This window comes from Lissotriton vulgaris, chromosome 5 (assembly GCF_964263255.1).
Source record: "Lissotriton vulgaris chromosome 5, aLisVul1.2, whole genome shotgun sequence".
NCBI lineage: Eukaryota > Metazoa > Chordata > Amphibia > Caudata > Salamandridae > Lissotriton > Lissotriton vulgaris.
In genome coordinates, this window is record NC_141693.1 from 802,560,643 (window position 1) to 802,574,851 (window position 14,209).

Sequence of the window (14,209 nt, forward strand, 5' to 3'; positions counted from 1 at the left end):
TCATATGTTAATATCGCCAAGGCCATCAATATCGCCACCACCCCGCAATTTCTTGTATTTTAGTCTGTTTCCACTGTGCCACCAGTTCTAGTTTGGATGCTAGAAGCATATGTGACATCACTAATCAGTCACCCTTTCCCTTTTGTCCTCAGGTACGGGAGGGTCATAGCCCAAAACGACTATTAAGGATTTCTGTGGTCTCAGCAGGCCTATTATCTTACTTATATGGCTGAGGATTTATTTCGAAAACACCTTGAGTCTCGTACAGGCAGAACACACATGTAGCGCAGAATCGTTCTTCCAGAACCCTCCCCAGCAATGACCATCAGCTTTGTGCTGCGACGTATCAATCAGACATTATTTTGTACCATGTCTCCATTCTTTGTATACTACACACCAACTTGGGTATATCATTCCACAGTCTACTCCATTCCTCTTGGGTTATTTCCATACCCAACATTCCCTCCGATTTTTTCATGTACAGCCATCTGTGATTATCTGGAGGGCTTTTAACGTCAGATGCAGGGCATAACTCAACCTCTTAGTAAGAGTTGTAATTTGGGAATCATCTTTCCAAAGGTGTCCGTTCCCTGGTATCTGCTGTTTTGTTGAAGTGGTGCAAGGTCCAGAGTCTCAAATAGCAGTAATGAAGTTTCTCCACTCCTGTTATTTGCACTGATGAAATTAGTTAATTGATTGAACTACAAAGAGATCCCGAAGTATGGTGCACTCACCCTGCTTTCACTCTGTGTGTTGCAGATGGTTCAAGGCTGAATGAACTGCGGATATTTCAGCACTGATGTGACTGGGGAAGAGAAAGTAGTGACTAATGGGGATTTAAACAGGGAGTCCCATGTCTCCATCATTGGCCTTTTTATGTTAAGACACATAGGTCACCTTTGGTTTTGGACGCCATAATATATACCAAAGGGGTCTGCCCATCAAGTTCATTTCCATTAGAGGGCAGTGTTTTTCTTTTTCCCTTAAAGACCCTTTGAACACCATGTGCAGTTCTGCTGCCACGTAATATGTCTGTATGCCTGGGAGACCCAAGCCCCCACTTTCTCTAGGTCCCTGTAGTACATTCCTGACTACTCTGGGTTTACTTTACTGCCACATGAACATATCGTATGCAAGCTGAAGTTAAGACATATCTTGTTTCGGTATCAAAACTGGGAGGACATGAAGGAAGTGTAACAATCTGGGGAGAATGTTCATCTTAAGAGCATTAATTCTACCCATCCATGATATAAAACAGTGGGCTTCACTGCATTGGATCACTCTTTATCTCCTGTATCAACGAGACATAGTTTGTTTTAGACAAGTCTTGTATTGTTTCTTGTATTGCTGAAGTAATCTGTACCACTGGGTACTGGACCATATTTTTAGCACACTTTAACAAGAAGAATAGTCTATTTCTGTCCTCACCAGTTTATAAATCTTGATAGTGGTTATTTCGGATTTTGTGATATTGATTATGAATCCTGGGATATTGCAATATTGTTTCAAAAGTTAACTAATGGATCTACGATTGACAGCAAAATGCCATCCACAAAGAGTTGTATTTCATGTTTGTGACTTCAAAATAGCATGTCTGTCTAAATAGTTGGGCCAGTTGTTCTATGCTTAGAGCAAAAAGAAACAAGGACAAGGGTCTCGTACCCTGCGAGAGCCTGAAGCTATTTGTATTAATGGGATTGATTATGATATGCACTGTACAATTCTGGCATGCCACCCATATATAATTCCACCTAAGTGGTCCTATGCAGACCGATTTTAGACGTTATTTGTTGCAGGAATGGCCACTCAACATTATCAAATGCCTTCTTGGCATTGATCACATGGATCTCCATAGGAACAGTGCATCAGTTTGCCTTTTCTACTAAATTTATTTATTTATTTATTTGCGGGTTTATAACGCGCTAGGATCACCTCCCGTAGGAGAATCTCTGCGCCTTTGGCGTCCTTCCTACACATATACAGTGAGTAAAATCCTATCTAGTAATTTTGGAATAGAAAGGTTTTTAATTGTTTCCTAAATGGAAGAAATTCCTTACAGAGTCTTAAAGAAACTGGGAGGCTGTTCCACAGCGTTGGACCCGCAATTGAGAGGGCTCTGCCACCCTGTCTGGTCTTTTTTGCTCTTGGGACCTGCAACAGAGCTTGTTCACTGGATCTTAAAGAACATAAAGGTTTATAGGGGAGAAATGTATTCAAATACCCAGGGCCTTTCTTCTGAAGACACTTGTGTATTATGCAGCAAGTCTTATATTTCACCCTTTGCTTGACAGGCAGCCAATGCAGGGTATTCAAGAGGGGTTTAGAGGGAGTGCGGGGGGGGCCGGTTTAGCACAAGGCGGGCCGCAGTATTTTGGACTTCTTGTAACCTCCCTCATTAGTTGATAGAAGTAGCCCATTACAGTAGTCTAAACGACTCAATACCAAGGCCTGCACTAATGTCCTTCTGGTAGAGTCAGGGAGCAAGGGAAACACTTTCCTTAACATTCCGATGACATGGAAACAGGAGCTCACCACTTGATTACTGTGTTGCTTCAGGGATAGCTCCTGGTCCATACGCACACCGAGATTTTTTACCACCTGTTTAGGCTCCGGGACAGGTCCCAAATCCTGTGGCCACCAGTCAGGGGACCACAGGAGTTTGGCCTCACCGAACAGCATCACTTCCGTTTTGGCAACATTACATTGCAGGAAGTTAGATGCCATCCAGTGGGCCACTGCCTTCATCCCCTGGGAGAAAGAGTTCCTGACCTCATCGGTGAAGTGTGTAAAAGGGAAGAGGAGTTGGGTGTCATCTGCATAAGACACAGGGATAAACCCATAGGACCTCATGATGTTCGCTAGGGGGGCCTCGTAGTTATTAAACAAGGTAGGGCTCAAGCAAGAGCCCTGTGGCACCCCCTTCGAGATCTGCAACTCCTCTGACCGATAGGCACCCAGGGTGACAGTTTGGGTGCGGTCTGTCAGGAAGCTCCTTAGCCACGCTAGGGCTTCACCTTCCAGGCCGATGTTAATAAGCCTGGTGGTCAAGATGTCGTGTGACATGGTGTCAAACGCAGCAGACAGATCCAACAGAACCACGATAACAGAGTGACCTTTATCCTGGAACATGTGCAGATCGTCCGCGACTGACAACAAGGTGGTCTCGGTGCTGTGTCTCGGCCTGAAACCTGACTGGGATGGATCCAGTCCATCTGTCTCCTCAACAAAATTGGACAGGTGTCTATTAACAAATTTCTCGATCACTTTACCCATAAAGGGAAGGAGAGAAATGGGTCTCAGATTAGTGAGTTCCGTCCAAGGAGTGGTGGTATTTTTCCTCAGCTGTCTCACAAGTGCCCTTTTCCAGTCCCTCGGGACCTCTCCCGTACTTAATGACAAGTTGATTAACTGTTGTATTTCTGGGCCCAGAACTTCCGCCAACATGGGCATGATGCGTGCAGGGATATGGTCCTCGGGGTTGCCACTCTTAATCTCAGTTATTAGAGCAGTGACCTCCTCCCTTCTTATGTTGTAAACATCTGATGGGTTCTAATGAATCCAGAATGATCTGGGTCTATCAAGAATGGCATCCATTTTCCAATCTATTTGCTAAGATCTTTATATAATTTTTTAACATGTCTATGGTTTTGTGTATATTAGGCATTTGTAGAACGTGTACTTCCCTATCATCAGACTTTCTACATTAGATTTATCCCTGTGAGGGAATTTTACTACTATCATTTGGAGGTGCATTCAGGTCACCCATTTTGATAAACACTGTTAATATTTGGTCAATGCAGAAGTATTTGGGATTCTGGATTTCCTTATTATTCCTTTTTTGGTCATACATACATGTTGAAATCAAATGATTGTCTTCTCATAACTGCTATGTCTTTATGGACTTTTGGTTGGAATATCGGAGCGACACTCTTCTTGTACCATATAAAAAGCCTTAAATAACACTTTGAAAAATAAATAAAAATGAGTCCTGGTGAAATACGCATCGGAAATGTTTTTTACTATCCCCTCATGCTGAATTACAATATACTCACTTGAACAGTTTGCTGGGGATCTCCAGTGTGCACTGGTAACCTTTTTCCGTCTGTCTCACAGTGAAGTCATCACAGGGCTCATCTGCACATTCTGCTAGATCTAGAAAGGAGAGAAAAGCAACATACACTGTGAGGTTAATCAGCACTCTTTTGATGGAATTGTAGCAGACATTTAAAGGAAAAACAACAACTTTGGGAAGCCAGATTAAAGTACTTGTATTTGGATCATCTTATTGACAATGGGCTACGTGTAATATAATTTTTGTATGTGACTACGATACGAATTATTGTAATAGTATGAATAATGTTTTTAATTGCATTGTATATATGTGCACTTTTATGGTGTGAAATATAACCGAATAAAGTCTCTATGCATACATACAAGTACTTGTCAAAAAAATTGCTTTTTTTTAACTTATCTTGGACTGGGCTTACATGAACTCACCAGTAACTTTGCAGTATTTCTGCTTGGTGTTCGGGCTGCATCAAACAGTTTACCAACCGTAGACAATTATACAGCTCATTTCCGTGGCACATTATATTTTGGTCCTCAATAAAAATCACGCCAAAAATCACTGCCAAAGTACCAGTCTTAGAGTTCATTACAACTATTAATGTAAATATTAATGCAAACACAAGTAATCCCGTTTTGGCTGTTTCCCACCACAGCTGAATTACAGCAGGGTGAATTGTATGTAGACCCCAGTGTTCTACTGGGGGCTTCATACGATTGACCCTGTAATTCAGCTGTGGCGGGAAACAGCCAAAATAGGATTACTTGTGTTATAGAATTCCTGCACCTAGTGACCAGGATATGGGAATTATGCATGTTTTACATGGGGCAGGTACTCCTGGGCACACCAGGTGTACAATTTCCTCTGTAAAAAGGCAATAATTCGGAGTATAAATGCAGAAATCAGTGCAAAAACACCCATTATCACATATTACTCCCCTTTACATAGAAGAGTATAGGTGGTCAACTCATGATCCCGGTAATACCAGGATCTGCTGTTACTGATAACCCAGTAGCTGCAAAACTATGTGAGGTATTACTGCCTTTGCAGTTCGGGCCACTCGTACAGCATCTGGCTGGTTTCATACCAACAATAAATCATCTGTAGTGACCCAAAATATCTGAGTTCAAAAGCGGCTCCACTCCAATGATGTGTCTCACCTAGGGTGAAAGAAATCCTGCGTGTACATCAGCACAGCCGAGGAGTTATTTTTAGGTCTGGCCTTTTATACAGCTTTAACTGTCTTGCCAAACTTGTTTTTTTAAATCTTTATATGCAAACAAAGTGGGGTTGTTGGTCAGCAGGCTGTATCTATTAGTTTGTTACATTGTCATTCACATTTAGCTTGGGTCCACTAGAGCACACAGCATGGAACAATGGGTCAGCCAACTTTACTCAAAGGCTCCCTTCACTCTGAGTAAATGCACAAACCTTGAACGCATTGTGTACATCCGCTTCCAAATAGTTCCTTTCTCTAATGTGAAAAAGCTGGTTCAAAGTGTGCTTGACAGCTATTTATTATGCCAGCACTTTGAGGACCCAGTTAGATGGTGATTTATTTCCGGATTCCTTTTTAGGTTTTGACTGGCGATGCGCATGTAGTGCGCATGCGCCAAAAAACCTTATGATTTGTGTGTGTGGGTCGGGTATACGCCCCCTCCTCCATTGGCTAGCTTCATAAATGGAGGCTAGCCATTGGGAGAGGGCTCTGTCCGTCAATCTCGGACCAGATTTGGGGGCGTTCCCGAGAATTTTTGGCTTTTGGCGACGTCAGTCTCGGGAACGCCCCCGAATCTAGTCCGGCATTGAAGGCACACGCCTTCCTGCACAGGCCGTGCTTTGAACGGGTGCGCAACGTTTTGCTGTGTCCCTGAGGCTGAGCTGCCCCTTTAACTGTGAAGTGGTGTACAGCATCGGAAGACACGGGTGAAAGTATGATGCTTTTCAGGATCGGCTCTGACTCCCGGGTGGGGCCTCTACTGATTAACAGGCCGGAGGCTTGTCAAAAACAAAAACGGACTCTCTGGTCACTGGCCATGGTTGGCCCCGGGGATTAGATGCGCAAAGTACCTGTTTTCTTGAAGAATAGCTGCGGGGCAAAAGAAGACGTTCCTCGGCGGGCTGTCCGTGGAGATCCGGCCGTAGAGAGGCGCTGCGGTGCCGGGCGTCTAGGCGGGACCTCGGGGGGGCGCAGCGGAGGGTCCGGGCACAGGCGATCCTTTGGGGGCTCAGTGGCTCCAGAGTAGGGAGGCGGCACGGAGCGGCCTGTACGGGGTCAAAGGTACAGGACGGCTCTCAATGCAGCACGGCTCCGGGGAGAGCAGTTCGGTGCAGTACGTCTACCAGGTACGCACCGTAATGGGCTGGGCCAAAAGGAAAGGCTGGCGATGGTGGCGTACGAGCCGTGTCTTCTTGGGGGACGCTTGTTTCCACGAGGCGTGCAAGCCCAGAGCACAGGCGTACGCTTCAGGAGTACGCTCATAACGTACTGCGACACCTTGCCAAAGTGTACGCTTCAAGCGTACGGAGCGTACTGCGACACCTTGCCAAAGTGTACGCTTCAAGCGTACGGGGCGTACTGCGGCACCTTGCCAAAGTGTACGCTTCAAGCGGAATGAGCGTACGGCGGTACAGGGCAACTTCGAGGGCTGGAGAGTGCAGGTCACAGGCTGGCGGGTCCGGGCGGCTTGAAGTCAGTGGCAATGCGGCTCGTGGGGGAAAAAATGGGTAGCACAGTGCAAGGCGGCCCAAATTAGGCTACGGTGCGGACTCCGGCTCGAGGAGGAGCAGGGCCACACGGAGTCAGGCGGCACAGCACGGGCTAGATTCACAGGGCAGGTCTTTGAGGCGCATTCAGCGACGGCTCCAGCGGCGGGGACACAGGCAGGTCAGCACTCTTCAGCGAAGGCAGGGTAGAAGAGCCCAATAGTCCTGGGGCTCAGGTCAGGGGGCCAGCTCACTTCCAGGCCCTTGGAGGTCAGCGAGTAAGCACAAGAGTTTGCTGAAAGTAAAATAAAAGTAAAGTCTTTCAAAAAGGGGTCTTCCTCTCCTTTGGTAGCAAGGTTCCCACTGCAGGTTTAGTCCCCCAGGATAGGGACAGGCTCTCTCCTTCAGCTTCCTTGGGTCCTTCTCCTCAGGCAGAGGGGCGTCTTGGTTCACAAGCAGGATCTAATTTACAAGGAGCAGGGCTCCTACTTTTATACCACATGTGCCCCTGTTGCCTGCGTGTGCCCCCGTGTGCCCCTGTTGCCTGCTTGTGCCTCCGTGTGCCCCTGTTGCCTGCTTGTGCCTCCGTGTGCCCCTGTTGCCTGCTTGTGCCTCCGTGTGCCCCTGTTGCCTGCTTGTGCTGTGTGGGTGTGTGTGGAGGGCTCTGTGTGGCTGTGTGTGTGGGAAGCTTTGTGTGGCTGTGTGTGTAGGAAGCTTTGTGTGGCTGTGTGTGTGGGGGGCTTTGTGTGGCTGTGTGTGTGGGAGGGCTCTGTGTGTGTTTGTGTGTGTCATTTGCGAGAGATAAAGCTAGTGGCATTGTAAATGACAATGCCATTTATTTATGTTAAAAAAAACATAAATAAAAATAATGTCAAGAGCAATGCCAATAGCTCTAACTTTAACAAAGGCAAAACCATTGCATTGTAAATGCTTGTTAAAGTTGCTGTTACAGTAGTTCAAGTGGCACCATAACATTGAAGCTGTTTGCCATGTGCGTGAATGGTTTTATTGTGATTAATTCTTCTTGTTGTCACAAAAATCAATAAAATGCATGGCAAAACTGAAAGACTTATTTATTTAAAAATTACATTTTTTTTGCTAGCATATGATGGTGGCAGCGTGTTGTTTTTTCGTTTTATTATTGTGGCGTATGGTTGCCATGAAAACTACAGAAAAAGCAAAAATACCCACAGGCCTATTTGTCTTGCCGGTACTTGGTGAACAATGAAATCCTCCTACCAAACTAGAATGTAGATAGCAAAGAAGTTCGCCCAACTTCACGAACTCAACAATTCTAATTTTCGGCTCCTCGTTTATGTTTTTCATCCTTAAAAAGGCTGCTTCAACTCTTTTCAAATATATGGAATGCTCTTGTCTCAGGGAAGCTTCTGTTTTCAGCAGGGTGTTCCATTTTGGTTGAAAAAGGGCCTCAAGAAGGAGTATTTTTGGGGGCTATTTTAAGAATATCAGGCGTAAGTCTGGATAACTCTGCCTAATCGTTCACGAGACTTAAGAATGTATTCATACAAAACACGAGTACTCTGTTTTAACCAAGTTCTGAGGATGTGGGGGTGATCTCTATGACACTGGGCCTGTCTTGGGGAACATGCTATCTACCAATGACACCACCCCACTCACATTCATGATTACAAAATATAAGTCCATATGTCATTTTCTCAGTGACCCACCCCAATCACTACCCACAGATACTAGAAAACAGTTTTTCAAACACCAATCACTAATGTAAGCCCCACCAAAGTATAGCAAAGGCGCTATTTACCAGAAGGAAAGAAATGTTTAAAGTTATGTCGGAAAAAAGATGCCATGATCATTTAGGACCCTTCCTTTTTCAGGACCCTAGCTTTTCAACAACTTCAGCTGCTGTTTATGAGTTACTGCCATCTGAATATATTGTTTATTCTACTGTTTGTCTAATCTAGTGTATAGTGCTTCATACCATACTTCTGCTATTTGAAAGAGTAGTAAATAACATTTATTATTTATGGTCCTCAATTGACCAATCTCGAAATAACTGAAGATTGAGCTTGCCTTACCTGGATTCAGACTCATGACCTTTAGATCACTTCAGATGTCAGAAGCAAGTATCAAGTCAATGAGGACATGGTGCTGACTACTACACTTTCCACTGTAATAGTCGGATTTTGCATCAACTTGCCGAGATCTCCAATGAACGAGTTAAATGAAGTGCTCCTCTCTCAAAATTGATTTCAGAACTCTCAAATTCTCATTAATAATAATAATAATAATAATAATTATAATAATAATAATAATAATAATCCACATTTGTAAAGCGCACAATCACCCGTAAGGGTCTCTAGGCGCTGGGGGCCGTCGGGAAGATTAAGCAAGCTATTGCCCAGAGTCACATGGTGCTGGGCTAATCTGCCGCTGGCCCTGGGGATCGAACCGTGATCCCCAGATTCCGGAGTCAGTCACCCTGGCCGCGGCGCCACACCTCTCCCTTACAAATAAGTGTTGCCACAGTAAGAGATAACAAGCACTTACAATGCAATAGGTCTCGCCTTTGCGAGCATAGACGCAATGGTCATTGTAAATGACAATGCCTTTTATTTATCTGTTTTGATAATTAACACATAAACGAAAGGCCTTGTCATTTACAATGCTAATAGATCAAACTCTTGTAAATGCGAGACCTATTTAATTTCAAAGAAGCAGCCGCCATTGTCCCTGCTTGATGGAAAGTGAAAGCGCGTATGGTGCGCTGAATGTTGCAGGAAAGCATGTCATACCTACAAGAGGAGAAAGTCCATAATGAAAATAGTGCCTAAAGGGAAGGCATACCCAGTAACAACAGAAGGAAAAGGGTCAGTCCTCATGTGAGGTTACAAATGAAGACAAGGCGGTACTAAGGAGTGACTAACAAGCTTATTACGGAATCAGAAGCCAGCATTTACAAAGGACATTGACACAAGCCAATGAAAAATATGGGCGGAGCTTCAAATCCATACTTGAATACAGCATGCCTCGCAGAGCAGCGCATGCGTTGCCCAGGCTCCACCTAAAAAGGCAGGCAGTTAGGGGTCACCTACAGCCTCTATTATTATTAGTGCCACTTACTCACTCGGTGTACAGGAACAGTGCCCACACCTTGCACTGAACCATGGAACAAATGTAGGATCTTGTAGTGAAATTAATTATAGATACTAGTAATTAACCGCACTATAAATTTAAAAAATCAATTAGTAATCATTTGTAATTTTATGCAGTTTACTGCCGGAGGATTGTACCTTCCAAGTCCTGTAAATAACAGCTCGTAATATTTGACAAATCAGTGTCTTGGTGACAACAAAAATCGCTGCCAGTAATAGACTGTGCAAAATCCAATTGAGATGCCTCCTTAAATCTATTCATAGTCCTCCTTTCCATACCAGAGTCAAATTCAGATGGTATGCCTTACTATCATGACGATCATCCGTGTATCGTTTGTGAGGTTTATAGTGATCATTAAGTAAAGGTGGATGCTAGGTTTAGAAAGCATGATCTAATTGGCAGTTGAATTAATCCTGCAAGACAAGGGATGTTCATTCCAAAAGAAACACTAGTTTTCCTTTATCTGGTTATTAACAAAGTATCTTTTCTGGGAAGAGCAAATGAAAACTCAATAACACTGAATACAACTTTAATATACAGAGACCTATAATATCTTTATAATAAATATACATGTTTACAATGAAGCTAAAGGAGATGTAAAAAAGACAGGTTTGAATTAAAAAAGTTAGGAAACTCAGGGTGTGATTCAAATTAGCCACCTAAACATATACAAAACATGCACTAGCGTAGCTAGGGGGGTGCGGTGGGGGCGGTCCGCCCCAGGCGGTACTATTCTGAAGGCGGCGGCCGTATGAAGTGCGAGCAGCGCGTCAAGTGACTTCCTGCTGCTGATGCATAAAGTGAGGAGGAAGTTTTGGCACTATGCTTATGTGATCAAGACCCACTCCTGGGCGATGCCGACCTACCCAACATGGCCACCGCCGAAACCGGAAGTGGGGTTGGCGCTCTAGCGCCCGACAAGGAAGCAGCAGCTGGAACACCTGAAAAGAACAGCGGGCGCGCAGAATGGCGTTCAGCGTTTTCAGATGAAGAGAAGGAGGACAAGCAGCGGAGCACGGCCAGGAGGGAAGCAGAGGAGGACGCAAAGGTGGTGTGCAGCAGTGAAACAGACGAGGAGCCCAAATACAGCAAGGAGGAGAAGACGAGGGAAAACAGCTCCAGGAGAACCGCGCCCGGGACCAGTGCACTCCCCGACGGCGAGGAGTCTTGGTCTCCCAACACTATGGCCCAGGAGAGTTGTGGCAGCAGGCAAGTACCCGCTGCATGCTCGGGACTTGTAGGGGGGCTGTGGGCTCGGATACTGGGGCATCACTGAAGTCACACACAACAAACAATGGGAGGAGGGTCTAAGGTCGGGTTTACCGACCGACCAGGTATATGCCCCAAACACAATATTATAACAACAAATAATACCTGGGAGTCAAAATATAGTAAGTCAGACAGAATGGATCACAACACCAATACTACGCAAATAACACCCGTGAGAACATCGTGCATGCTAGTAAATGCAGGCCAAGTCAAGGCTCAAGAGCATATGGAGAAAATAGTTCCCATCAGAAGCCACACTGTACCGCCCCCTTTCTCATCATTTGGGTTCTCCTTACCCAGGAGACAAAACGGCCGGTCTGATGTTACCGTGACCGATAAATGTGACAAGTGGGTGGTATGTTTTGTACAAGAGTTGGAGTGGCTACTGAGAAAAGCAGTGTTTGGTGGTAGGAGTGAAAAGTGAGGGGTTTTAATAAAATTAGGTGAATCGGGTAGAAAAACAAAATTTATTAGTATCTCCCAATCCCTAAGGTTAAAAAGCAAGTGCAAGTGCGGGTTTGAAATAATAACCGTACTTGATGGTGGTCAACATGTTTCTGCATTAAATAGAACAAAGTTTCAAATGCATTCTTCAGGACCTTGTTTGAAAAACACTACTGCTTAGAAATAGTAATGAAAAAATATCACCTGAAAGTCCCAGGTGTGTACTCAACCGTATACTGTTATCGCATTGTATCACACGGTATTGGATCCAGACAGAAAGACAAACAAACAAGAAAACAAAAGAACATGAATGAATCATATTCCTATGCTTTTTTTACAATAAAAACCACAGTGTGATGGAGTCACATTCACACATACTAGGACATAAGTTCCAATATACACACTCACCCATATGTGGTGGTTGAAAGGCTTCACCCCACCTGGCTGCAGCTCAGGTTTGAGGAGCACCGCTCTAAAAACAATTTATGAGTTATTTTTGAGTAATTTCAACAGAGAGTTAAAAGGAGTTTACACGGAGGCAAAAGATGGCTTAGTTACTCCATCAAATACTACGTTGGTTTAATGCAGATAACCCCGCCTCTACTAAAATTCGGCGGTCAGACTAGATAAGAATTGTAACACGGATACCAGTCCGCTAATCGTGTTCACAAAATATGTGCAAGTGGCCAGGCTTAGATAGGAAGAGTTGAAGCTGTGCGGCCAAGCGGAGAACGAGGCTCGCGCTGCTTGCCTTACGCGTTGTTATTGTCAGGCTTGCAGCGTGCGCGCTAGCGAGCGAGCGCTGTGCAGCCCGCTTACCTGTCCGTCGGTGTCTCCTGGCAGTCATCCGTACTGTCTGGGGGGGCACCGGCAATCGTGAAAGAGAGCTGTTTGTACGTTCGTATCCAGCTCAACAGCGTCACGTGATCCAGTGCGGTCACGTGATGCAGAGCATGCTGGGACATGTAGTTCAAAACCGGTTATTAGGAGTTACTTTCTGTCAACAAGGCATATTAATCTTTGGACAGTGATCACGCAAGAAGAAAAGGCCATTGTTATATGTCAATGCAATAAATAATGCTAGGACATATAATCCAAGACAGATCCTTGGAAATTAATTTATGTCATCAAGGCATATTGTCGTTTAGGCAAAAAACCATTGTTTTGTATCAGTGGCATTAATTGAGAGTGAGTTGAAACATCTAGAGAAAACCCGGGTCTGTATGGTATTTTTAAGTACCTTTGCAGGAATGCAAGGATTCATAGTGTCAATTATATTGAAAGAGACTGAGAGTATGAGTATGTGATATGGTTAATTAGAGGGACATCCAGGGTATTGGCTCGTTAAGACCCTCCTTGTCGCTGTTCATTCGGTAGACCCATTTTTGTTCAATTTTGAACAAGAAACGACTGATGTCAGTGCAAAACTCAGGAATCTGCGGTTGTTCCAGGACTGTCCAACAAAAGTCATCAGGGCCATGCCCTTTTTCCAAGAAGTGTGCAGTTAGGCGAGTGGCCTGTTTTCGGCATCGCACTGTACTTTTATGCTCTTGTATCCGTGTCCTTATTCTCCTGGTCGTCATGCCACGGCATGTTATCAGATAGAAGAGATTACTGCTGTTGCAGTTTGTGAATCTGTTTTGTGTCCATGGACGGTTAGTCCCTATGTCAACCACGGTGGATTTACAGGTTTGGGGGCAAACAGTACAAGCCCCACATGGGTGGTGTCCGACAACAGGAGGTAAGTCCCACAAGGTGCCCACTTGTCTTGATTCCTTGTTCCTTGGGCGTGTGTGGACTAGCTGGTCCTTTAGATTTTGTCCTCTTTTGAAGGCGAAGATTGGTAAAGCGATGTCATCACCTCCAGTTTTCAAGATCGACCAATGTTTCTTTATGATCCTTTGTACTTGGTTTGATCGACTATTGAATGTATTGACAAAGGCAATGCGGTTGGTCTTTTCTTTGGGAGGGTGTATCTCCAATAGGGACTCTCTGTTATTGTTAGACGCCCTCTTTTTAGACTGACGAATAATCTTCTTTGGATAGTTTTTCTCACTCAGTTGGGCTTCCAGATTTTTCGAGTGGATCTTAAAGGCCTCTTTACTAGAACAGTTTCTTTGTACCCTGAGAAACTGGCCGAAGGGCAAATTGTCCCTCAGGGCCCGTGGATGACAACTGTCATATCGCAATAGTGCGTTTCTAGCCATCGGCTTGCGATAGAGCTCTGATTCGATGCCAGTCGGAGTTGCATGTAACCTCAGGTCAAGGAAAGCCAAAGATGTCCGGCTATATTCAATGGTGAATTTGAGGTAAGCATTCTTACTATTCAACCATCCATGAAAAGACACAAGATCTTCTTCTGTGCCTCGCCACACCACCAGGATATCGTCAATGTAACGTTTCCATACATGTAGTGATGGTAAGTAGGGGTTGGCGGGCGTTAGGACTTCTTGCTGTTCAAAATTATGGACGTAAAGATTCGCCAGACTCGGCGCGAAAACACTGCCCATACTGGTCCCGGATGTTTGCAGGTATGTGGTGTCCTCGAAGCGAAAGTAATTTTCTTTCATGGCAATTTCCGCTAAATGCATA

At 44.7% G+C, this 14,209-nt stretch overlaps 1 protein-coding gene across 2 annotated transcripts in view; it reads right to left on the reverse strand.

Annotated features, from left to right (window-relative positions):
• ASCC1 (activating signal cointegrator 1 complex subunit 1) overlaps positions 1-14,209 on the reverse strand; it is an 831,979-nt gene that overhangs the window by 724,911 nt on the left and 92,859 nt on the right. For both annotated transcript variants that reach the window (XM_086922272.1, XM_086922273.1), the window contains exon 3: positions 4,053-4,152. In XM_086922272.1, the coding sequence (XP_086778398.1) occupies positions 4,053-4,152 (100 nt within the window). The remainder of the gene's footprint in view (positions 1-4,052; positions 4,153-14,209) is intronic.